Raw genomic sequence first — 26,637 nt, 5'->3', positions numbered from 1 at the left:
AAAGACGTCCGGTGACAAATAAAAAAAGCTCACTGCAATCCATTTATCATTAAGTTAAATTAAGTAAATGTGCGCGTACTTTTCGAAAAGGATCACGAGCTCAAAGTTTGATGAAGAAGATTCTCACATTAGAGAGAGTGAGGTAAGAGGACGTTTGTTCGTCGCGCTTTAGCTAACAATAGAAGAACAAAGAACACATTTCCTTTGCATTTAAGTTGTCTAGTAATTTTATACGGGGCAGCTCAAGTGTTTCAGCGATTTCGCATAAGTTTTTCTCTAATTTCTTTAAAGACACATTAAGCCAACTGTTTAGTTGACATTTTAGTAAAATGTTTTCCTTGTACGATAAATTGGCATACATAAAGTCACAGCAGAAGTAAAGAGATCTATATATGCCGTTGACGTTCTAGCACAAGCAAAACACTGCACGACTGCTCCACTAAATAACAGAAGTCGAAAATCTGCTTTCAAGATGATGTAGTAAATGTTGAACGACATTCAATAACATGATGCGAACATCTCGTGGGACGCATACATTCTAAACATAAATGGGGATAATCGTCTATTGTACACACACGTGCACACAGAACAATTTCATGATTGTAAGTCCAAAGTTTCTATCGTGTCTATGAAAATCATGAGGCACACTTTAAACACGACTCGCTAAACAATCCCTGTTCAACTCGAAACTAATCCATTTACATTTCTGAAACTAGCATTAAATATAGTGAGTTATTTAAATGCCAACAGTATGAATAGTTCCTTCCCATCTCAAACACATTCTTCTTTCAGAACGTATGAGTTGGTACATGCAACTTGAATTTACAGAGTGAGCTGGCTGGGGGTGGGCTGAAATAACCTTTCACCCTGCCGTGTCATATCTGCATGTGTATGTGCCTGCCCCTGAATTACCCACAAGTCTTTGCGCAAAAGAGAGCTCGTGCTATAGGCAAACAATTATTACTTAGACTCTGGATCATCCCTGCCTTTGACAGGGAAAAACACGTCGTCCATTGCACCCTCTCTGTTTGACATACAGACCTTATCGTTAGGGAAGATTATTTAATCGTAAAACTAGTAGCCTATGCCACTTCATGTGAAAAGAAAAAAAGAAAAAGAACGCCTATTCTTAAATATAGGTTATTAAAAAATGCACGTGTAATATTATATGTTCATCAGCCTGTTTAGATATAAGCTATGAAGTTACTGACTTTCTGTAGATGCAGAAAGTCTAGAAACCTACTGGCCTACGCATCAGTAAACTATAGGAGACTGCTTATTTCAATTTAAAAAAATAAATAAAATTAGTTACATGTCAAGGCTTTGTAAACTTTTTTGAAGCAACGTAATAATCTCTGATTACAAAAAAAAAAACTAAACAAAACATAGGTCTACATACAAATAGTATGGCATAGTTTGATTTAAGAACTGTGTCTAGTCTAATATCAGCTAATAAATCTTATCGTGTGTTCAAATGATAATTTTCTCTTTGCTTATGCCGATTTTACAGAACCAGACATTGGTATACGACAAAACTAACGCTATCAAAATATCAACGAAAATCAATTGTTTATTGCAGCGTATGCGTCAACTCAATTAGCTGAACTTGATGTTGTAAATGATTCCAACATTACAAATCAACATTGCCCCCACCACAATAAATTGCTCCGAGTCTGACAAGCCTCATACACAACCCCAAACTCTACCGTGAAAAGAAGCAGGGAAACCCCCAAAAGGACTAATTCTATAGAATATTAGAGCATTTCATTTCATATAGGAAGATTTCGTATAAATTAATAAAATTTCGTATTATTAAACATTGAACGTTATGCTCCGCGTGTAAAGTTAAATAATTTATGTAGCCTAACTGGGAAGGTTCTTGCATTAATATTGTACTGCGGGGGCAGCTTGTTTTGAATGACAAGTGGGCTACTCACCAACAAGCATATGAGAGAATTCTGATGGACATCATGACAGGTCGAAATATCTCTGACGGTTACCCAGGGTTGTCAGCCATAGCAACTGCGGAAGTGGCTTAACCAACTCTAACGGCTGAAATGTGCACCAAACACATTTCAAAATGTTATGAATTCACAGTCAGATCATGGTCATTTTAGACTGACCTGATCCAAAAACATCGAGCTGCCTTTCTTGAATTAAGGCTCATAAAATAGTGTCATCAATCAAAATAAAATATACTAAATTAATGTTGTGTAGCCTACTTATTATTCAAGTCACAAAAGGGGACGACGTTAAATAGGACGCCAAGTGTCAACATTAAAATAAAAACAAACAAACAAACAACTAGGAATATTCATATATGAGCGCCTCACCATGTAACTTAAATTCCACCGCGTATAAGAACACGAAGTTTCGTAGCCTACTGCTGGAGCCTATTACAGGTTTGTGTTGTGTAATGGGGCCATGGAAATCGGTTGGGTCAAGGTCTATGCCAAAACCATCGGTTCAGATTTGGTTTTAAAAGAGTTCATTTGTACGTTCACAAATTTGGCGAGTTAAGATGAAATAAGAATGATACATTGTTTACTTTTTTCGCGTTAATCAGCACTTTTGTTTGCATGGGCCCACTTGTCATAGGCTAAGCAAGCAGTCTTTTGACATTAATAAAGCTTTAAATAAAACTGAAAGCTACCTAAATGTTTGTTAGTTTTTAGGTTAATGCTGACAATAACCTCTAAAATTTGCCTGAAAAAAAAAAAAAAAAAGACAGGCAGTTTATATGTCCAACAGTACGCAAACCGGTCATAGGCTATAGCCAAACCGTGTGGAATTATTGTTATTATTATTTTCCCCTGTGAGATATGTATCCAGCACATAGCCAATAGGCTACTATGTAAATATCTTAGTACAGTATCTAAACTGATGAAACCTTAAATGGGATGTACCTATCCTATACTGCTTCACAATTCTCAGGAATTCCCAATAAATCTGTTATTCTTAGAATAAATGAGAATGAGCTTAAACGAGCACACTAATTCTAAGGGGCAAAACTCCACTATATACATAATTTGCCTTTATCTTCCACAACGTTTAAATAAATATATAAAGTTTAAGTTTCGGGGTAACCTTCTGAGGATAATTTTGACCTTAACAACAAATGTGAACAGAACCTGTTTCATGACTCTGTAAAGTAACGTTGTTTCAGTGTAAAAACAAAACTCTCAGAAGATCGTGCCTTGCGGTAGAAGTGCAGTGCACCGTAGCTCGTCCCCTGTTCGCGGTAAAATTCAATGGCGTTCGCCGCGTGGATCAAACAGCACCGCGAGGCCTCTTCCAGTCCGCTGCCTCCCCCGTTCGGCTTTTCCGCGCATGCGCGCACACGCGCGCCTCCACATCCCGAGAGCCTTCAGTACAGGGTTTGTGTGTTGAGCCAAAAAATAATACCGCCTTCAACAACAACGCAATGAAATATGGCTTTTCGTCGAAATGGGACATAAAATACGGCTTTCAGGGGAGATAGGGATTCGTGAGACAAACGCCCGACCGCCTTTTTGTTGGTCTTTGTGCGCTGCCGATGGTAGATGGTATCCAGCGAGCTGTATCTGGCAGAGGAAGACGACGACTCGGCGAGTAATATGAAGGAGATGATCGGAGGCTGCTGCGTCTGCTCAGATGAGAGAGGCTGGGCCGAAAACCCCCTAGTCTACTGCGACGGTCACGGCTGTAACGTCGCCGTCCACCAAGGTAAATATAAGCGTCTAGACATCTCCACACTGTTATTTTTCTTGAGGGGCGGGTTATTCAAGGCTGGTGTTTTGGTAAGTTCCCCTCTGTTGTGGTTCGAGAATTAGCTTAGCAAACATAGCCTAGCTTAGCTTAGCTCAACCGAACAGTCAGTGTGACCTAAGTTTAACCGCTGGAGCGTGTTTGAGTTATTGGGATGACAGTTGAGAAATTTAAAATATTTGGACGGTTAACTCGTGGTGTTTATACGATGTGTCGGTTGCTATGAACTGTGAAGTAACGGTTTGCCGCTGCAGGCCCGTCGGAGTGCTTATGTTATGTGTTAGCTCCAGCGCTACACGGCTGTAACAGCATGTCGCTCATGGCTGTTCATTATCTTCAGTTTCAGAACCAACAACGTGTCAGTCACAGCTATGGAAACAGAGATGAGTCACACTCAGACAAGCTCTGTAGGTCATTACAGCTTGGCTGATAGCACACATTTATGTCTAGTCAGCAAAGCTGTCAACTAATTCCGGGACTCTTAACAGGATCTCGACTGTTTTCTCCGCGTGTAGTTGTTTGTCTTGTGTTATTTTAGCTTGTATGACCCTTCAAATGACACATTCACATAAATAGTTCACATACAAAAGTACGGTATGAGTCAATAAGTGCAAGAGAAAAACTGAGCAAACAAACAGTTTGTTAGTGTTTGGACAAGCTTCTGATAAAGACATTGTTTTTAATGTTTTTGTATTGGCTGACTATTGTGAGTTTGTTGCGTGTCATTGATCTTTTCTGGTAAGTGGAACCATAACATCTATTTGGTTTTGCACAAAAATAACTATAAAGCAAAGATTGGAATTCTTGCGTGTATCTAAAGTATTTTATTCAGGGTATGATTTTTTTTCTCTCTCCACCAAATATAAATGATTAGTGTTTCACCAGCTATTTTATTTTTCCAGTTCAAATATATAAAATCATTTTTTAAATATGTAAAATTGAACAAACACGCAAAGACCTTTTTGTAAGTGGACCAAAAAAGTTTCTTCTCTGGCCTTGATAGTGAACTTGACTGTTTTTGGTGCACTTAACTTTTTATTCACACTGTTGTCTGTTTAGAACTTAGTTCAGGTTGACCCAAAAATGACAAAATACCCATTATAAGTGAACCTCAACATTCATGTATAAGACCAAATTCTGTGGAACTGGTGACACAAGAAAACATGGAAACTTCCCACACACTTTTTGTCTGCAAAGTTCACCAACATACAATCATACATGTATTTTCAAGCACATATCTTTGCATCTAGGCAGCAGCATTTCCTGTCATATGTCAGTTTGAGATGTGTTGCAGGTCACGTGCCATATAAGTTACCCACAACTGTGCAAAAATTACCCACATTTGGCTGATGGTGGGTGTTAATTTCATACCATGATGTTGTTGCAGTAGGAATACATCTCACACATTGCTTAAAATATAATTTTTAACACTCTCACATGTTAATCTCGAAACCTGACAGGACGAGATAGTCAAGCTGTCAGATTTACAGTAGTTGGAAGCAAGTCTTTTTAACTGATCTGTCCTTCATTCCTGTTGTTTCAGCTTGCTATGGAATTGTCCAAGTCCCCACAGGCCCCTGGTTCTGCAGGAAATGTGAATCACAGGAACGTGCTGCCAGGGTGGTGAGTTTCCTCATCTTTATATAAATCTTTCAGACTATATGTTTTGCTGAAGTCCAGATCTCCTTCCTCTTTTTGTATATTGTGGATTTGTTTGCAGTTTCCATTTGACCGATGATATTATTTATAATTGATACTTTGAACTGGTCAAAAAAGCTTCAAAAGCTTTGGTAGCCAGCATGAGGGATATATTATAATAAACATGGTTAAAGGCCAGGCAAAGGACATTTAGGCATTCAGTGAAATTCTCTTAAGGTCAGGGTGTGCATGGACAAACTTCATCTTTTCTTTTGAAGTTTTGTCTATGAGCTATTGCTGTACTGTTAAAGGGATAGTTTGTCCAAAAAATAAAATGAAGTTATTTTTTACTTTCACTTGTGTTGTTGTGATGCTGTATGTCTTTCTTTATTTTTCAGACCACAAAAGGAGAAATTTAAAGAAATATCCTGCTTGCCCATATAATGGCAGGGAATAGCGGGCAGTATTTTTTTAGAAAAAGACGCAAAAGTGTCACAGAATAATCGCATGCGACACATGCTGTATATTCCAAGTGTTCTGGTGATCTAGAATAGAGTTTGGTGAAAAACAAACTAAAATTTAATGGATTCTTTGGCTGTTGGTTTTTGTGCATGGCTGAGACTCTAAAACATTACATTTCAGTTTGTTTCTCACCAAACGTTATTGTATACCCCCAGAACACTTGGAATAGTGTAGTGTGGGACCATTCTGTAATACTTCTGCATCTTTTTTTAAAAGCTTGATGCTGGCCACTATTCTCAGCCATTATGTGGGTTAGCATGAGTGGGTCATTTCTTTAGATTTCTCTTTTTGATGACTTAATTTTCATTTTTGGTTGATCTGTCCCTTTAATGATGCATCACAGGCACATGAAATGGTCAAGGCATCACATACTATTTTACATTTACATATGGACTTTTCAGTTTTGTTCAGTGCATTTGGACAATTATAAATAAGTAGAATCTTAATGTTTCATCAGTATCTGGTTTGTATGCATGCACTTTTAGGATATTTAAGACCCCTAGAAGCAAATGAACTAGCCAGTTCCGTACAGAGTCAGTCTCTCTAATCTTCACTATGCACAATAGCACTATTGGACTCTGGGATAGTGTTGAATGTGTCACTTGTTTACTGCAAACAAATTATCAATGGTTCTTCTTACATTGTCATCTTTTTAACATTTAGCGTCATTCATAAAGTATATATGTCTGGTCAAGTGTTGTTTCAATCATGTATTTTCACAATATTTAATTTCATGGTCTTGTATTGGTAACTTAGATTCATATCAGTATTTTTATGTATTCATGTGTGTATTTGTATTATGTAATTATGAAGCAGGTTGTCCTTGTGAGACTGCAGTTTGTCTGTGTGATCTTTTAAAATGCTTAAAGTTTTTAGACTTGTGCACTTGAGATGTTTATAAAAACCATATAACCATTCAGAAATCATTGTGTCTGTGGGCTGAAGTGCTTAACCTTATATCACATGTATACCAATGTGTACTGAACAAACACCTGGTTTGTATGAATGCCATGTATATAAAAACAATATGACTTGGCAGGACTTTTAGGCCTGTATGTATAACAGATGTTAACTTTTTTGACATGTCTGAATGATAAGCGGTTTGAAATATCAGAATTGTACAAAAAGCTTCTTTATGACTCAGGCGCAAGTCTGTCCACTGTCTAGCTTCAGAGGTCATATGTCTTTTTTTCATCCATTATTCATTTAATCACTGTTTTGGCTATTTGTGGAGTAATTTGTATCATGTGGTAACATAGTGATTACATGAAATGAAAATAATAACTATTATGTAATATATATGCCAATACATTGTGCTTTTTTAATAAAGTTTTTCACGCAATAAATAGAAGTAGAAGATATAAAAAATATCAGAAATAATAGAATGCAGTAAATAAGACCATGTTTTAATTCGACATCCTTGTAGCACAATGAAAAAAGATTTACATTTACATTTAATCATTTACCATGCTTTTATCCAAAGTGACGAACAATAGAAGCAATCAGACCATCGAGAGTGCAGCAGTATACAAGTGCCATGACAAGTCTCAGTTAGTCCAGCACAGTACACGTAGTTAGTTTTTTTAAATATTTATTTTATTTTATTTTTTCATAAATAGAATAGGTAAGTGGTAGTACTAGTTGGTCAGGTGCTGGTGAAAAAGATGTCTTTAGATGATTTTTGAAAATGGCTAAAGACTCAGCTGTTCGAATTGAGATCGGGAGGTCATTCCACCAGCTGGGCACAGTCCAGGAAAAGGTCCGTGAGAGAGATTTGGTACCTCTTTGTGATGGCACCACAAGGCATCGTTCACTTGCAGAACGCAAGCTTCTGGAGGGTGCGTAAGTTTGAACTAGTGAGTTTAGATCTATTGGTGCAGCGCTAGTTGTTGTCTTGTAGGCAAACATCAGTACCTTGAATTTGATGCGAGCGGCTATTGGTAACCAGTGTAACCTGATGAAGAGAGGGGTAACGTGAGCTTTTTTTGGTTCATTAAAGACCACTCTGACTGCTGCATTCTGGATCAGTTGCAGAGGCTTGATAGTACTTGCGGGAAGGCTTGCCAAGAGCGCATTACAATAGTCCAGTCTGGAGAGAACAAGAGCTTGGACAAGGAGTTGTGTGGCTTGCTCTGACAGGAAGGGTCTAATCTTCCTAATGTTGTATAAGGCAAATCTGCAGGACTGGGCCGTTGTAGCAATATGGTCTGTGAAGCTTAACTGATCATTGATCACAACTCCAAGGTTCCTGGCTGTCCTGGAAGGAGCTATGGTTGAAGAACCCAGCTGTATAGAGAAGTTGTGGTGAAGTGATGGATTGGCTGAGACCACGAGCAGTTTGAGCTGAAGGTGATGGTCTTTCATCCAGCCAGAAATGTCACTTAGACAGGCTGCAATGCGAGCAGCTACTGTCGGATCATCTGGTTGGAATGAGAAGTAGAGTTGAATGTCATCAGCATAGCAGTGATAAGAAAAGCCATGCTTCTGAATGACCGATTCTAATGATGACATGTAGATGGAGAAGAGAAGTGGTCCAAGCACTGAGCCTTGTGGAACCCCAATAGCAAGAAGTTGTGACTTTGAAACCTCACCACTCCAAGACACCCTGAAGGACCTATCTGAGAGGTAAGACTCGAACCACAGGAGCGAGAGTAGGGCAGTCTCAGTAGAGTGGCCGCTTCTGAAGCCAGATTGGTTGTTGTCCAGAAGATTGTTCTGTGCAAGAAACAAAGAGAGTTGGTTGAACACAACTCGCTCAAGTGTCTTTGCAATGAATGGAAGAAGGGATACCAGTCTGTAGTTTTCTAAAAGTGCTGGATTAAGAGATGGTTTTTTAAGCAGTGGGGTTACCCGTGCCTGCTTAAATGCTGTGGGAAATGTACCAGTGTGAACAGAGGTGTTGATAATGTGAGTAAGCGCAGGTATGACTGAAGAAGAAATGGCCTGAAGGAGGTGAGTGGGGATAGGATCTAGCGGACAAGTAGTAGGATGATTGGAAAGGATGAGTTTGGAAACTTCTGTCCCCAAGAGAAGAGAGAAGGAGGTGAGAGAGTGTGTATTTGTCATTATGAAGTTATCAGTTTGTGGTGTGAGGAATTGGTCACTGATGGTTCTTGTTTTATTTGTGAAGAAAATTGCAAAGTCATCAGCTGTAAGAGTTGATGAAAGAGAAAGGGGGAGGAGGACAGAGAAGAGAAGAGAAAGTTTTGAAAAGTGTGCGAGAGTCAGAACAGTTGTTGATTTTTGTTGTGGTAGTATGGTGTTTTAGCAGTGGAGACATTTGCAGAGAAGGAAGAGAGGAAGTGACTGAAACGCACTAAGGTCAGTTGAGTTTTTTGATTTGTGACACTTCCTCTTTGCAGCCCTTAGTTTAGCGCGATGTTCACAGAGAACATCGGACAGCCAGGGGGCAGAGGGGTTAGTGTGTGCTGATCTGGATGAAAGGGGGCAAAAGTTGTCTAAGCAAGATGTTAGAGTGGAGCAAAGAGTGCCAGTAGCACTGTTTGTGTCCAGTGCTGAAGACTGAGAGGGTGAAGGAAGTGTGGATGAAACCATTGAGGAAAGGCAAGATGGGGAGAGAGAGCGTAGGTTATTGTGAAAGGTGACCTGTGGGGGAGTGTGTGCTTTGTCAGGAGTTAGTGTGAGGTTAGAAGTGGTCTGAGTTGTGCAGTGGAGTAACTAATGTGTTGTCAGTGGAGCAGTTGCGTGTGTAGATGAGGTCCAGTTGGTTACCTGATTTGTGAGTAGCCATAGTAGACACTCGCTTGAAGTCAAATGAAGTGAGAAGAGTGTTGGAAGTCAGCAGCCTGGGCTTTTTCTAGGTGGATGTTGAAGTCACCGAGCAGTACCAGAGGAGTACGATCCTCAGGAAAGTTTGACAGTAATACATCCAACTCCTCCAAGAAGTTACCCAGTTGACCTGGGGGACGATACACAACTACAAAGTGTATTTTAACAGGGTTGGTAATAGTAATTGCATGAGAATCAAATGAACTGTTGCCTGTAAGAGATGATAGAGGATCAAATTTCCATTAATGTGAAATAAGGAGACCTGTATCTTCACCCCTCACAGTTGTGCGAGGGGTGTGGGAAAAAGTGAAATTACATTGTAAAAAAAAAAAAAAGTTGAGCCAACTTAAAATTTTAAGGCAACAAACTTCAGCAGATTTTTGAGTTTTCTCAACTTGTTGTTTTAAGTTTATACAACAAATATTTGAGAATCTCCCACAAAAACAAGTTGAGCAAACTCAAAAATCTGCTGAAGCTGGTGAAAAATGTTTTTTTAAGTTCGCTCAACTTTTTTTTTTTTTTTTTTTTACAGTGTAGTGGAGAGAGCTGCAGGAGTGGCATTGTCCTCAGGTTTGATCCAAGTCTCAGTTAGGGCCATGAGGTTGAGACCGGAATGAGTAGCAATAGAAGGAATAAAGTCTGCTTTGTTTACAGCAGACTGGCAGTTCCAGAGACCAATTGGAATAGAGATTAAAGTAGTAGAAGACTCAGGGACAGGCCTTAGATTAGGAGGATTGGCCTGCCTCCAATGTACAGTATACATATATAGCCTTCCGAGTGTTAGTAGTAATAGTGGAGATTTGAAAGCACATAAGCCCAATTCGGACGGGACTAGTTTTCTAAACTACGTTTGAGTTTCGATTCTTGTCACCTGACGTCTGTGATTTTCATGTACCAATTCGGACAGGACTAACATCTCCGTGTTTATTACAGAGGTGGGAGGGTCTGTTTTGTACATCTGGGCGTTTCAGAGGTCACGCGCTCTGTATGCATGCATTGCGTGTCATTCGGATTGATTACCATTAGTATAACAGTTTTACTACAAATACCATGGTGAAGTATAGCAAAACCATGTTAATGTGTGGTTGCTTTAGTTTTACTTTAGTTATTTATTTGTAGTAAACCCGTGTTTAATTTTCATAAAGGTGCATATGTAATTAAAACATTATGTAATTGAGTGCAGAAATGAACGCGCGTAATTTTTACCAGATGCAAATATTACAATAGCCAGTCTGAATGGTTTACGTGATCTGACTCTTGATTTTGTTATTGTTTTTAATTTATTTACTTATTGTAACACAGTTCGTAGATCGGGAAGAAGGAGGCGGGAACCGGCGAACATTTAAACAAGGTTTTAATAAAATAAACAAACATAAAAGTAAAGCGGCAGCCCCTCACGGATGACTGCCGCACATAAAATACAAAATAAAAGTCCAGGCCTGGTCCTCTCTCGTCTTCCACTGTCGTCACTCCTCCTTTTATCCTTCCGGAGCTCCTCCGTGGGACTCGAGACCGGCGAGTGGCGCAGGTGTCGCTCATTATCATTAACTCCACCGGCCTCGCTCCGTTCCCACGGCTCTCGGCCCCGCCCCACTCGCCACACTTATTTTTTCCTTGCCGGGAGGCAAATATATCAAACATGAGCGCGGTAAGAGCGTCTACGGTAATTCACGTTGGCCAAAACACACAAGAAAACGCGTTGTGAAAAAAAATCTCACCAGCAATCACAGACATTCGCATTCGGACGGGATTAGTTTTCTCAGAGGATCACAGAGTTTGCTGAAAAACAGTAGGTAATTTGCTCTGGAATTATTACAGAGGTTGTGTGAGAAAAACACAGACATGACAGATTCGGACGGGATTAAAATCACCAAGTACGTCTGTGAAACACACATTTCTCTAACGACCCCCTGTAAAACTAGTCCCGTCCGAATAGGGCTATAGTGTGTACAATTGACTAAATAAGATCAAGTAGTACAAAAAGTAAAGAAAAGGAGAAAGCAATACACAAGTGCCTTGTCGGTGTTCTTGCTCGGTGGAGTCGCGCAAGGTAGAGTCGATCGTCTCTACGTCGGTCTCTACTCTCGTCGGTCTCTACTCTCGTCAGTCTTCACACAAAGAGGGCTTCAGCGCTGAAATCTAATAAGAAAACAAGACAAAACACTTACAAACTGCTGTTCTCTTCTGCTGCTCGACTGCTTCTTCTACAAGTGCTTCCGAATCAGGTAAATAAGTACGTTTACTGGCTTTGACCATGCCTTACTACTTAGCAAAACGAAGCTGGGAAATTCCCGCGACACTCACGACAACAAACACGGCTTGAGTTTTCCATGGTAAAACACAGTATAAGGCAAAAAGATGATTTGTTTGAATGTTATGCTACATGTTTGATGTGTTGTAGTCAATGTGAGTGTCCTACATAAAGACCCCGTTTCTTAAAACATGCTGTAGCTTAAAATAAATGTCATTCTTGTATTTATAAATAGAAGATGGTGGTTGGGGTAAAGGAAACATGAATGATTAGGATAGGCAAAGTTATGTTGGCAGTTACAGCAGTTTCCTTTGAGAGCTCTGCGATTTGATGGCTGTGCATGAGCTGTCAGCTAGCCATGAAACCTAAGTGGCAGTTTAGAGCAAAAGAATAGTGGGTCACAAGAAGGGGAAACTTGTTACACAACCCATCATGTGGCCATTTTTGTTGAAAGATCTGGATTCATGCCAAAACAAGGCGTCCCACATAAGGCCTTTTTGAGGTTAAAGACATTTTTCAATGCCAACTGCTCTCATTCTGAAAAGAAACAGGACTTCCCTATTTTTATCCACAGGTTTGTCACATGTGTAATATTTTTTGTGGCCTTTTTGCCACTTCTAACCAAGATTTGTGAAAACCATAGCTTACTGGAGCACTTTTCAAACTAAGCCTTTTCCCAAAGCATAATTATGAAACCAAATTTCTGCATTTGTCCTCATTCCTCCACTTACTAAAAATGAGCCCATTTTTTTTCCATTTGTGCCCTGCTCTGCCACCACATTCCCAAAGATTAAAGGGTGGAGGGGGAGAAAGCCGAGCTGGCAGACCCCTGAAGGAGGAGGACTGTCCACCACCTGTAACAAAGAGGAGGAGGACAGCAGACTGAGCAGAAGTTTAAAAACTTTGAACATAGTGGTATGTGGCAAGTAACGGCATGGTTCCAAGCACAATGTTATGCCCAAATATCTAACCCTGTTCAAGGATTTACAGATGAGTGAAATGTCATAGTGTATATGCATGTGTAATAGACCATGTGTCAGTGCCCATTTCTTTAGGACACTTTCAACCACATCTATTTTTGTTTGTTCAAAAGGGGTAGTAGCTGTCTTTATTCGATCATTCATTTTATATTCACAGGGTTGGTTTTATTTTCTTGTCCTGTCATTTGTTTCAGAAAAATGTTGTCTAAACCTGTTTTTCTCCGATAGCAGAACAGATCCTATTTTATCCTTGAATATAGAAGCAGCTCTTCAGGGATATTTTCCAGCTCCAGTCAACTATCAAAGGCTCTTGTCTACTGTTTCATTGATCAGTTTTGCCAAGATCCTCTCTTCTCTAGTTTGAGGAAAAAATGATGTCTAACCCTTAAACTCTGCTTTAGTTTGATGTCCATGTCAGAAGTAGAGTTCCTGAAAGCCCTCAGAGCTTGTGTCTGGTCCGCAGATGGTTGGATGGATTGTGGATTCATGTATTTCTCTTCTTTTCACAGAGGTGCGAGCTGTGTCCCCACAAAGACGGAGCACTGAAACGAACAGATAATGGAGGTAAGACTTTTTTATTTAATGCACTTGCTGAGGAAAAACATCTCTAGCATTAGGCCCACTCTAAATGTTGTTGACGAGAATAGACTGCAGTCACTCAGTTGCTAAATATAGGCCAGTAGCGTAAATGATGTTAGACATGGCAGCCATTGTTAACACATATGGTGCTGTGCTCGGTTTTGTAAAGCTTTATATTTTGCTGTAATTTTTTGATGATTGAGTCTGTATAATAGACCAATTATTTAATCAAATCGATGAAGAAAAAAAAACATTTGTTGGGTTTGTTACGTGGAACATTTAGTATTACCTCCACAACAAGAAAAATGTCATTGTTTTCAAATGGGCTAAGTCAGCCCAGTTTTATTGTGAGGTGATAAAATGATGCAAGCTCTTGAGAAGAACATATGCTCTGATGAGGATGACACCTTTCTATTTTTACGCCTCTAATGAAAGTCATAGTAAAAAAAAAAACAATGAAGTGAATTGATTTTCTCTTGTATGCAGTATTTCATTGCTATCCTCTGGCAGTTTTAATTATCACAGAAATGTTGCTGTCAAAAGGCTTTATTACCATATCTCTTCAATAAGCTGTTAATTAGTAAAAAATATCTTCATATGTCTCACCTAAATGATGTCAGGAAAATATTTCAATGAATAATGCAGAGTTCAGATGTATCTTTTAACGTTTCTTTTTAAAAAATGCATCTAAACTCCTTTTGAACAAGCCAAGAGTTTTACGTAATTTTTGGCACTAAATTTGCAGATTTTATCTGCTTATTTTCTTAAAGCAGTTGAGCAAAGGGGGTTAGGAAGTGTGCGTATTTATCTCTCTCACCTTGCTTTTATGGGTGGGCGGGCTCGGCGGGGTCATTGTGGGGCTGAGAGGAGTCTCCTCTTCTTCATGCTCCGGGTTCACGGCAAGGGCAGCTCAGAGACTGTAAACATGGCATGGGACACAGCTGCGGGACCATGCCCCATCTTTAGGGGTGGTGAGCTGTTTAACGGCCATGAGGGAAACATCATTGCCCCAGGCTTACGGTTTAGCTGTTTCAGACCGTGTAATCTCTTTTTTTTTTTTTTGGCCTGAATTTGAAAAGGCTTTTGAAATTCTTCGTGATAAACATTCCATGATTTGCCATTATTTATGAGTAGGAGTGAAGATTTCTGAAACATAAATTTTAGAAAGTATTTGTTTGAACCAGCAATGATCCCAGTAGTGAGATGTAGGTGTTTGTGATTTGCTTTTAAGATATCTATACATTTCGGCCAACTGAGGAGTGAAACTCAGCTGCAGTGACCAGACCAGCACACGGAGAGGTTTTTACAGTTGTTGCTTCTGTTAAGTTACGCAAACACAAGAATAATCCCAATTGAAAACACTTGAGCAGGGAATATACCTGGCCTAACAACATGTGTTGAAACGCATGCAAGGAAAATAAAAACTGAAAAACGCATCCTCCTCCTTCACTTGGAGCCTTCAGACCAGTTTTTGCCTCTCTGGTAGAACCTTTCAGGGTTTTTTTTATTTTTTATTGTTGCTTTAGTCCAAAAGTTTACAGTTATTCTGTCTAACTAGAATTTGAAGAACAAGATTATTTGAGTACTTTATGCTCAGCTAAAGACATCTTTGGCAAATCATTCTCTTTTTACGTTTGCCACCCTTCTGTCTGAGGGGTTTAGAAGTTCTTTGGGGTGTGCTTGGGTTTTATTGCCTGGTTTTATAGGCTTCTGCTGGATTCTTGGAGGGACTTCAAAACAACAAAATCCACCTCCCTGTCCCTTTAGGCTGGGGTCAAAGACAGTTCATGGGTTCACCTTTAAGTTTAGGCCTGTTATTGTGCCCTTACGCTGGATAAACAAAACTCATTTGCTCATTTCTTTTAGGTTCATTTCTACTTGATATCAGTAGCATCTGCACTCCTCTAACAAACATATTGCAGAATATGGTTAATAAATCTAAATCCTCACAGTTTGAGGGTTTTGTGGTTAAAAGACAGCTGATGTGGCTGATAAGGTTTAGTAGTTGCCTGAAATTATGATATAATATTTATGTATTGTGCTTGTGCTGACACCCTGTTTTTCAACACTTGGTCTAGACACTAGGCAGGAGAGAATATGCCTCTGCCTCTTCCAGTCCTGGGTGTTTCGTCTTTGCGGTCACACTCAGCCCACATGCTTTAATAAGTGTTTTTCACACTGTGGAGGAAGCCAGGCGTGCCCCATAGGCACGACTATGAGCAAACAAATGACCATGGTCTCGAATAAATTTGAAAACAGAAAGACAGAAGATGTGTTTGATATAAGAGCCTGCTATTTGGCATTATCCATCGTTTTAATATTGTAATTTTAATAGAAAACCATTTTATAAAAAATAAGTAAGAACAACAAAAATAATTTAAATAATTTTATTAATAATTTAAAACATTATTTGAATTTTTTTAAATTGAAAAATTGTAAAAGTATGTATATATATATATATATATAAAATAGAAAAAATACCAACAACTGGCTAAAATTATTGTCAAATGGATAAAACTATATATATATATATATAATATTATTATTATTATTACATACTTTTTTTTTGTACTGTTAAACCCAGTTCCATCTTTACAGCAGGTTTGCATAGAAATAAAGGAATAATTCAACCTTAGCCTCTTCATTTAACATCTACTGATTATTTGTCATGTGTCTTGTTTAGGTTGGGCCCATGTGGTTTGTGCTCTTTACATCCCAGAAGTCGAGTTCGCCAACGTATCCACCATGGAGCCCATTGTGCTTCAGTCTGTCCCTCATGAACGTTATAATAAGGTAAGTTCTCTAACCACTGAAAGACACATGCTGATAGTCTGGATATCAATGGGAAAACAAAGGCTCAACATAATAGCCTCATAAATCAGCTCAGCAATGTAAACAGTATGCATGTAAGGAGTTTAGGTCTATACTGTGAATGTGTTTTCTTAAGGGACCAAGTGCTACATTTATCAATCTTAGATAAACATAGAATGTTGCCATTAATTCTGCACCAAAGCTGAATGAATGAAAACTGAGATCCATGTTTTGGGAATTTACACTCACGTTCTGAAATGAAAAGAACCAACCATATTTATTTGTCATTGGATATCCTTATTCATCAAATATAAGAGTTGTTTTTTTTTTTTTTAAGTTGTCATTTCCAAGCCTGAAAAAGTAGTTAAAAGTCATGAGTGAATATTAATTTGTTTATTAAATACTTGCAGGTGTAGGTTTATAATACAACCGGTCACTGTAACTCAAGACTAATTGCAAAGTCCAAATGTTTAGATGTTAGCTTAAAACTTTTTCGCACAACCGTGAGGGTAAAGAAAACAATGTTCAATCAAGTACTAATGGGATATGCCATCATGACACCATTCTTTCATTTTTCATTTGAAAACCTAATTATGTTTTGTTTTCTATGGATGCCCTTCAATGCAGTAGATAAGTAAAATACAATCAGTTAGTGTTATATGATTTGGATTCAGTACTGTGTCTGATGACTCGCAGGACTAAGGAGCCAAGTTTAATCTCATGCTTGAAATAGTGGGTTTAAAATCTGGGATAAAATAGATTCAGCTCTGTTGGTAATTGAGTCCTCACTGTGAGCCAATTTAAAATGGCATGGTTATCACTTGCCTAATAATCGAGGCGCTGGGAAGGGCGGCTTCTGAGAGACTTGTTAAATTGGTAGAGCCTTCACGCTAAACAAGCTGTGGGCCGTGCAGCAATGCATTATATACCATAATAACTGCTTTCTGTATGTGAAGAATCACTTTGGTGACTGTTTTTTTTTCTATCTAGACATGCTACATCTGTGAGGAACAAGGCCGTGAGAGCAAAGCTGCTACTGGAGCTTGCATGACATGCAACAAACATGGCTGCCGACAGGCCTTTCATGTCACATGGTGAGTTGCAGAGCCCTAATATTCCAGCTATATGTCTTCATAAGCATGTTAATGTCCTTAATTATGCCATCTGTTAAGTGGAAAGGAATAGAAATGTTAAATATAACAGACTTCCCTTTAATTGATTTGAGACCCCTTTAATTGTCTAAAAATAATTGTAATCTACAGTCCTTTTAAAGTTGCTTTTTCTCTGTCTTTGAAAATAGCGCTCAGTTTGCTGGGTTATTGTGTGAAGAACAGGGCTCAGATGCTGATAATGTGAAATACTGTGGATACTGCAAGTACCATTACAGCAAACTGGTAAGAATCTGTTTTTTCTAAACTTTACTGTACTATCTGCATCACCCTGGCACAAAGCACCGCTCTTGTGGATCCCACAGGATTTATGCTTATGGTCGATGATATTGGAGAAATTCTGTCATTTGAAATTAAGGCATTAATGACGTCCAGGCTGAATATAAATAAAAGTTGCAGTACAGGACATCTGTATGGTATCTTTAAGTGGTTTTCAAGTTGATGTGCAGATAGATGCACTAGTGTTCAAAAAGATTGGGATCGGTATGATTCTTTTTTTAAATAATTTAATGCTTTTATTCAGCAAGGGTGTATTAAATTAATCAAAAGTTACAGTAAAGGCAAAAAGGTTTTTTTTATATTCTGTTCTTTCTATTCCTCAAAGAATCCTGAAAAAAACCCCATTACGGATTCCATAAAAATATTAAGCAGCACAACTTTTTTTTAACTGTAATTAACAATGATAAATGTTTCTTGAGAACCAAATCATGCCGATGCACTGAATACTGAGTACTGGCTTCTAAAAATTCAGTTTTGCATCACAAGAATAAATAATATTTTAAAATAGAAAGCAATTATATAAAATTAATAACATTTCACTGTTACTGTTTTTACTGTGTTTGGATTAAATAAATGCAGCCTCGTTCTTTCAAAAACGTTAAAAAAAAAATCTTACAGATCCCAGACTCCTCAGAACAGGAGTGTATGCGTTGTTTTTCCCACAAGTTACGTGTTTTAATAGTGAGTTAGTATTTGATGGTCATGGTTTGTGTATTTTGCCATTAGTGCTTCATATATTGAGGTATACTTCATGTCTCTAGTGCATTTCTGAAGCACTCAAGCTACTGATTTTTGCATTGGCCAGTACATGAATCATGTCGAGCACATCATTGTGACCATGTCATCATCGTTCAAGCTGTTCTTGCACATCCAGAATCGCACGTGAATGCAGAAAAAGACACACCCTCATCTGGAATACCTCTCATTTCTCGAATGTCTCGCACTCCTGGTCCAATTACAGCTGCTGAAAGCTGAGCTGTGGCATAAGCCCCCCCGTCCATCCCCAGCGGCCCCTGCCGCCCCCACCTCGATCTGCCTCAAACCCTTTAACCCCTTAATCTCGTTGACAATCAACAGCAACTCACTGGACCTTTGTCTGTGGTTCTCCTTCCCATCATCCCCCCCTTTCCTGCATTTCCCCCTTCACTCTGTCTTAATACCCCTCTCAGAAAAAGAGGGCTAAGGTTTCAGAGAGATACACGGACTGCCCAGTGGCAGCTCTCGGTGACAGCATAACGGCCTGTGGTTTTCTGTCCAGCTTCGCTCGGTCCTCGGTGTACTTGTGTGCTTGGGCGTTTGTGTGTGTGTGTGTGTGTGTGTGTGCGCGTGTGTGTATGGCAAGGGGTTTTACTCACTCCAGCCCTAGAGCTACACTGAGCTTTAGAGCCACAGCCCCCTGCTGCTTCTCAGATTTGTGCTGTGTATGTGTGTGTGTGTCTATCCTCCCACTCAACAAAGGCTTCTCAGATACTGCTAGTCCTCTACAGGTCTTCTGAGTAAGGGGCTGGAGGCAGGGCCAGCGCTTTGTGATGTTCTCATAGGGGATTGTAATGAGTTGAGGATGGCGGGATAGTGATGTTTATTTATGTATACACTGTTTTATTTCATTCAGGCATTTATGACTACTCTGGTTACTGGTGATAGATGCTGAAGTCAGTATTTCATGTTTTTTTTTCTTGTGTTAGTGTTGTGATTTTATGTGTTCATTCATATTTTACATTTTACATATTTTTCGTTTTTTTCATGGTTTTATTTGGGCTTTTTAGCATCATTGTTGGCTTATATATGAATATATATATTTATATAATCATGATTTAAAAATGTATAAATGTACACTACCTTTCAAAAGTTCAGAATGGGTGCATTTAAACTGATCAAAAGTGACAGTAAAGACATTTCTGTTTCAAATAAATGCTGTTTTATTACTTACTATTCATCAAAGAATGCTGAAACAATATCAAAGTTTGGACTTAATCAACTTAAATGGTAGTGTTCATTTATAGAAATATAATTAAGATATATAAATGTATATTTATTTATTTTTTATTTTTTTTGGCCATCTTCGATTTTGTTGTTTTGTCAGAATAAAGTGACAGCACATTGCTTGTTTTGTTTGTTGTCATCCATTGTGGTGGTTGCACTATTGTACATGACAGCATGATGTTTCTGGAGGATGTACCATGTCTCCCTGTCCCCATGTTAATGGACTGACAGCATCAGCACAGTCTCTTGGATTAATAGTTCAATAGCTGGCTACTAACCCCTGACTTTTCCATGTAGGCCTTTGTTTCAGTGGGCTGCTGGTAAACAAAGACCATTCTGTGACCTGAGGTTTTTATGTGGCATTTGTTGACAATAGCAGCATTAGATACCGTTGACTTTCAAAAGAAATGAGGCATATTTTACTAAGATTCTTTTTTTTTAAATCAATGGAGAAAAATATTAGGAAGAATTGAAATTGTGTTGTGAGAATATATGTGAAGTTGGTCAGTTTAAATGCGCATTTTTATATATATCAGCTGTTTCTGTTGGTAAGAAAATATTGTTGATTTGTATTTTTTTTTTAAATAGAGAAATTAAATATAATTGAAAGTTTAAAAGTATACTTTGGCTTTCCCAAACTAATATTCCTGTAAGTAAAATAGCCCTTGGTTGCTGCCATACTGTTACAATAAACAACCCTGCTGACAAATATTCTCATGCAAGTTGCTTTTTGACGGAATAGCTTCTCAAAATACAAAACTATCCTGATTGGTTATCAAGACAGTGTCTTTTTCCTTCTCTCCTTCCGTTATTGTCTTCTATTTGTTTCTTTTGTCTCAGTAAGGGCTATTTTCATTGTTGCTAAAAAAAAAGAAAGGCAGAAGTAGGAAATGGGAAAAAGAGATAATTGGACAGACTTTAAATGGTAACTCGAAGTTCCTCTTTCACCTTTTAGAGAAGGAGCAAAGGCCGTGGTAGTAGGGCTCAAAGCTTAAGTGATTCTTCCACTCACTCTTTGGATAAGCACCATGACAAGGAAAAGAAGGTAAGGCAGCCTCCAGATCTACCTCACTTCCTGCCATGTGTGATTGATGCCCCCCTCCTCACGACTTCAGACTATGAGGTTAACGCACAAAGCCAAAACTCTTGTTTGTCCGAAATATCCACCGCTGTGATTAGTTTTTTTTTTTTATTAAATCACACGAGCCACCGTCACCCTGTGCCGCCCCTCACATGCACACTTTTCATATCCCACAAAGCTTTTAAAGCCACGGGAGGGAGAAGAGTGCCTTTTATCACTCAAAGTGATTAGTATTTTGGTGCTGCCACAAATTATCAACATAAAGAGTGCTGTATTCATAGAGAAGCATCCGTCATGGCCATTAGTTCCACAGAGTACGTTTAATCAGTATTGATAGGTAGTGTTAGTCATTTGTTCCACTAATTTTCTATACGCAGCCATACCGAATGAAACATGTAGCATTATTAGCCCTGTTCGCCTTCCCATCTAATTCAATTAAGCGTAGGCCCTGTAACATGCCCTCATATCAATAAATGTGTACGTACCAGCAGAAGATGATCTGTACTGCGTGGAAAACATGTTTGATTGTGCCTCTGCCTCTATTTTTCTCTTCTTACTGTAAAAACGGTGGTATCTGAAATACTAATCCAGCAGACCTCATAGTGTGAAATGTGCGGAGGAGCTCATCACATCTATCCATAGTCATTAATAATTTTCTGCCTGTCCCTAGCAGATCCCACATATTTCAAATACTCAGCCTCTGTGCAGCCATCTTAATCAGCGATAGTTTGCCTGATTTGTTCTATACGAACGGGGTCATTAAAATGGCTCTCAATGTTGATTATACGTTTCTTTAAATCTTTCGTCGCATTTTTCACTTTTTGATGTTTGTTGGAAGAATTTACGTTTATTTATTTTCACATATTTACTATTTATTTAATATACTCATCATTTAAAAATTCTGCTTAATTTATTATTTTTATTATTATTTTCTAGTAGTGATATTTTTTTATTTTAAAGCTGCAGTCTGTAACTTTTGGCGCTCTAGCGGTTAATAAACAGAACAGAACTGTGTGCGTCTTGCGGAAGAACATTGTAGCCAGAGCTACTTCTCTCTGTTCTTGTCTATAACGAATCACGCAGGTACCGGGCTACTCCGCAGCGGTACCTACTCGAATCAGTCTAAATAGTCTAGAGTATAAACACTTATTATAGGTGTACTGTAGTGATTTAGGACAAGCCAAAAACACGGTTTGGAAAATGGATTCATGGTGTACTCGCTTATTATATAAATTTTGTAAATTTTGAACACAAAAAAGTTACGGACTGCAGCTTTAAATAAAGGGAATTTTATGACATTTTATGTCTTTTTTTGAATCCCCTTGAACTTTTAAGAAATGTAAATTCTTTTTTTGCTATTCTGCAAGCTTACCAGCTTATATATTAAGTCACAAATTAATTGTAAAGTGTGGAATCACACATGCATTTTTGTTTATATATCTAATTTGTTTTTTGTTTTTTTGTTTTTTGTAATATCTTGCTATTGTGTTTTGTATAATGAACAAAACAAATAGGCAAAAATAATTTCAGTCTTTATAAATCACATTTTAAAGTTATGTAAAGTAATAGACTGCATTTAAGGAATTGTATTCCATTCATGTATTAAATGTAAATCAGAAAGCTCACACTAGTCATATGAGCACTTACAGCGGGGAGTGGAGTAGAGGTCTTCACGGGTCCAAAAATTTGTACCCAAACCCGAAGATACCCGTAAATGTGCTGCACGGAACCGACCCGGACCCGTATTTTATTTGAAAGTGGGACCCGACCCCCGTGCAGACCTGAGAAATGCCTTAAATGTACTACCTGGACCTGACGCGGACCCGACCATTATTCGAAAGTTGGACCCTGGCTGGGAAGACTTTTTTTTTTTTTTAGCAAAAAAACGCACAGAACAAGAAGTGCGTTACATTTTACTGGGTGCGTCTTTAATAACAGGTGCGTCTCTTCAGTTTTGTTTCAGCATTTTTTTTTTTTCACATCACTCATGAAGGAATCCATGATCACCGTCCACTTGCAGGCTACTACATTAACTCTGCCTGCACTCTGCTTCTGGAGGCTGAGGTAATGCGTGTTGTTGTTGTTGTTTTTTTCACCTTATTTCCCGTTCACACTTTTCTCATCCTAATTTTACAAACTGCAAGTTACAAAGCACACTCATGCTGACTGACACTGATCTCTGGCGGGTGCGGTGTTCTCCGATCGACTCGGGTATTGCACACAATGTTAAATAGACCCGGGACCCAAAGTAATAGATTGGGACCCGACCCGGACCCGGCTGACCATTTAAAATATCGACCCGAACCTGTACGGGTCTCGGGTCCTCTGTGAAGACCTCTAGAGTGGAGGTCAGACATCGAGGCTGTTGGTTATTTGACACAAATTCACTAATTATTTGAATTGGTTTGAATGAGTTTGCATTGGAAATGCATACCAAAATGGAGTGGATGGTGCTCTGTAAAGCTGCTGAAAGACCGACTGTGCAGCCTGTGTAATCTAGGTCAGAGAAAGATTAAATATGAGATGCCATTTAAAGCTGTTTCTCCCAGAATTATTCTGATATTTAACTTCTTCGCCTTATTCTGCATTGAGAGGGGTTGACGTGAACAATGATTCGGGTTGGAGCCGTATTCTCGAAGATCTTGTTGTGGAGTGCTCTGTGCTCCGCCATGGCTATTGTTACGACGCCTGATTTGCATTAGCAAAGGGGGCCCATCCCCCCTACTCCACATTCCCAGGTCAAAGGTCGGGGGGCTCAGATGTATACCTAGCTAATTCCAAACCCCAGGGCCAAACAACAATAGAGGCTAAAAGCTTCTCAATTTGCAGCTAGTTCAGATGTGCTCTGAGAGGCCGTCGAGAGCGGCATCTGGGAATAAAATGATGTTTTCAATCTCTCTTCCTCCTCCTGCCTCACATATCTTAAATTCTGATCTGTTTGGATTTTTAGCTTTGTTTTCTGTATGATTAGTTTTCTTCTTTGTATTTAAACTTTATTTTATTTTAAGATTTATTATATTTATTCATTTCCGTAGTTGAATTTTAATAATTAGCCCGAAGCCTCAGGAGTGATTTCTTTGTTCATCCTGAAAGAGATTTGCTACAATTCACTAATCTGCTGAAGGCATTGATGAATTATGATAAATGTCTTGTTTTTTTGTTCTCTCTCTTTTGCACTCACCTCTGCCTGAACTATTCATCTTTGTATAATTAAGATAGCTGTCGTCTCATGTCAAACTTAGAATTTAAATTAGACCAGTAAACAGCAGATCATACCTGCGTTTTGTCATTACTTTAAATTTATTTATTTGATGGAAATGAGATGAATGTTATGTTGTGTATTTTTGTAATTTTTTTTTTTTCCATTCATAAACAGCCAAGTAGTAACGTGATTTTTTTTTTTTTTTTTCCTCTCACAGTAACACCCGCCCTGTCAACACCTTTAGAAACAATGTTAATTAAGACTTGGATTCTTGTCTTAGCATCCATTTAAAATTAGCACTTTTCTTAAGGAGCAAATGTGGCATTACAGAGCTTTATAATTTCAGTAAATGCTGTTATAATTTTAATTCTTTTGTCACGATTAATATACTTATCAATGCTTATACTTATAATGCTTATCAATTGTTTTGTGATTTTTTTTTTTTTTTTTTTTTTTAAATAACATTTTGTGATTTAGAGCATTAGGAAATTATTTTTAAAGTGTAAATGTAGCAGCCAGTCAAGTTGACATTATTTAGGAAAATAACTTCCATTTTAATAAAAAAATATATATAACAGACATGATTAATGAAACCATTTTAAAGAAAAAAAGGTTGGTTTGTTATAGCTTTTAGAGCAAGGGCGCCGCCATCTTGCAGTACCACAGCGTGTGACGTCACGGGGTTGGTTCGCTCCGATGGCCAGTATAGTAATATAAACATTTCTTTACATTTTGAACACACGCTTGTTTTGAAATGGAGGAAAATGACCTTGAAAGCACTGTTGAGTCCATAATAAATGCAATTGCCTATGCATTTGAGTCGATACAGCGATGGGACCGAGCAGTAATACTGTTAGGGGTTGGAGGAGTCGTGAACCTGCTGGTTTGGGGTAAAGTGCGGATCGGAAACAATACTCGTTTACATGGATACTCCTCAAGACTGTCATTCCGACGTGCTTTTGTGCGCATTTACTGATGAAGGCGCGAAAGAAAACTCAATTTGGTACTCGCGTGCTGTCCGAGCCGAGCTGTGGCTTGTTGTGTGTGTGCAGTGCCACCGGCGCGAACAGAAATGACATCACGAAATGACCGTGACAATCACAACGCGTGAGTACCGCATTTAAATCTCTTTCAGAAAAGGTCTGTCACAGCCTGTAAGTACCGCATTGAAATCTATTTCGTGCTGTCTCATGCTTGAATGGCTTAAAACACTTTAATATTTAAACTGACAAGGCTTAAAACACGTGAGAATGATCAACTTTGAAGCAGCACTGGCCCGATCGTTCAGATAAGTGACCAGTTAGTCACTTACTCACTTACTTAGTTAAACACTACGGCCTGTTAACAGCAGGAAAGCTAATTGTATTTGCAGGTGAACATAAAATATGATAAATACAACTGGTGAACCAGTCAATGTAATGCATATTTCTGAATGGTCTGAATAACAATAAAATGCGACATGAATGATACTGTATGAAGCGTTGTTTGTTTACATCAAGTTGCGCATCGCATTATGAAAACAATGTTTGGGATAGCACGATCAGAACTTGGCATATAGACAGTTTGATGTTGAATATTCATCCAAATGATGGTGAAAACCAAATTATTTGTGTGTTCAAAATGTAAAGAAATGCTTATATTACTATACTGGCTATCGGAGCGAACCAACCCCGTGACTTCACACGCTGTGGTACTGCAAGATGGCGGCGCCCTTGCTCTAAAAGCTAAAACAAAACAACCTTTTTTCTTTAAAATGGTTACATTAATCATGTTTGTTATACTTTTTCTTTTTTTAAATGGAAGTTGTTTTCATAAATAAATAATTTTCATAAATAATGAAACAGACTGTTTCACTTCCACTTTAAGCATAACAAAAACAGTGACATTTGGATCTGTACGTTGCAGATGAAAACCCATAGCATTGAGTATTCAATACAAATACAATCTTTTCCACCCACTTAAAAAAAAAAATCCCAGGGTGCTTATTCAAAACCTTCATTTCAAGTGTGTATGATTTTCCCATTCTAAGAAAATGGCATTTAAAATAGTATATGCAGGAAAATTGTAAACCGTGTAGAGGAAGCGGAAGCTCATTTTCATTTTCATTGGAAAACTTGAGCCTGAGGGCCTTTGGAATTGTCACCGCCACTTGCACTGAGAAGTAGCGTAAACCGTTATCATGTTCAGAATAATTGTCAATTCTAACTGAGACAATGGCTGGAAGATGACAGGAAGTGGCTAAAAAAAGATAGACGTTTGTATATCGCTCCAGTGGGGAATGTGTAAATATTCTTTACAAATGGTTCAGGATCACTGCATATTTTTACAGCAGCACTCTTAAGAACAGAAACGGAGAGGTTGGAGGTGTTCGATTGGAGTGCGAGGTGTAAATTTGTTCACGCTCCCGTTTCTCGGGCGCAAATAGAGCTGTGTGGAGCGTGGCACTAGACCGGGGTGTAAATTAAGCTGCAGTAGACTCTGGTCGGGCCTGCAATGTGAAACCTTACCCATCTACAGGAAAACCCTTTCTTTTTCTTTACACAAAGATCTTCATGGACCGCACAAGTGACTATCCTTGCTGGCTTTGAATGCATGCAAATGATTGA

At 38.5% G+C, this 26,637-nt stretch overlaps 2 protein-coding genes across 8 annotated transcripts in view; one reads left to right on the top strand and one right to left on the bottom strand.

Moving 5' to 3' along the window:
- Nucleotides 1-2,968, bottom strand: part of skida1 (SKI/DACH domain containing 1) — a 36,448-nt gene extending 33,480 nt beyond the window's left edge. The window contains exon 1 of one of the 2 annotated variants that reach the window (XR_009269065.1): nucleotides 1,938-2,727. The gene's annotated coding sequence lies outside the window, so the exon portion shown is untranslated. Of the gene's footprint in view, nucleotides 1-1,937 lie in introns of both variants that reach the window. The other variant, XM_058765351.1, reaches the window with a different exon arrangement.
- A 385-nt stretch (nucleotides 2,969-3,353) lies between these two features.
- mllt10 (MLLT10 histone lysine methyltransferase DOT1L cofactor) overlaps nucleotides 3,354-26,637 on the top strand; it is a 48,268-nt gene continuing 24,984 nt past the window's right edge. Inside the window, exons 1-8 of one of the 6 annotated variants that reach the window (XM_058765346.1) lie at nucleotides 3,354-3,705; nucleotides 5,291-5,370; nucleotides 12,737-12,862; nucleotides 13,437-13,491; nucleotides 16,190-16,299; nucleotides 17,308-17,411; nucleotides 17,618-17,711; nucleotides 20,704-20,793. In XM_058765346.1, the coding sequence (XP_058621329.1) occupies nucleotides 3,543-3,705; nucleotides 5,291-5,370; nucleotides 12,737-12,862; nucleotides 13,437-13,491; nucleotides 16,190-16,299; nucleotides 17,308-17,411; nucleotides 17,618-17,711; nucleotides 20,704-20,793 (822 nt within the window). In that variant the 5' untranslated portion in view covers nucleotides 3,354-3,542. The remainder of the gene's footprint in view (nucleotides 3,706-5,290; nucleotides 5,371-12,736; nucleotides 12,863-13,436; nucleotides 13,492-16,189; nucleotides 16,300-17,307; nucleotides 17,412-17,617; nucleotides 17,712-20,703; nucleotides 20,794-26,637) is intronic. The other 5 variants (XM_058765343.1, XM_058765344.1, XM_058765347.1 and 2 more) reach the window with 5 other exon arrangements.

The sequence above is a fragment of the Onychostoma macrolepis genome, chromosome 24 (genome assembly GCF_012432095.1).
Source record: "Onychostoma macrolepis isolate SWU-2019 chromosome 24, ASM1243209v1, whole genome shotgun sequence".
In the NCBI taxonomy this organism is placed as follows: Eukaryota; Metazoa; Chordata; class Actinopteri; order Cypriniformes; family Cyprinidae; genus Onychostoma; species Onychostoma macrolepis.
The sequence above is the reverse complement of the archived record's forward strand: the minus strand, read 5'-3'. Positions and strand labels throughout refer to the sequence as shown.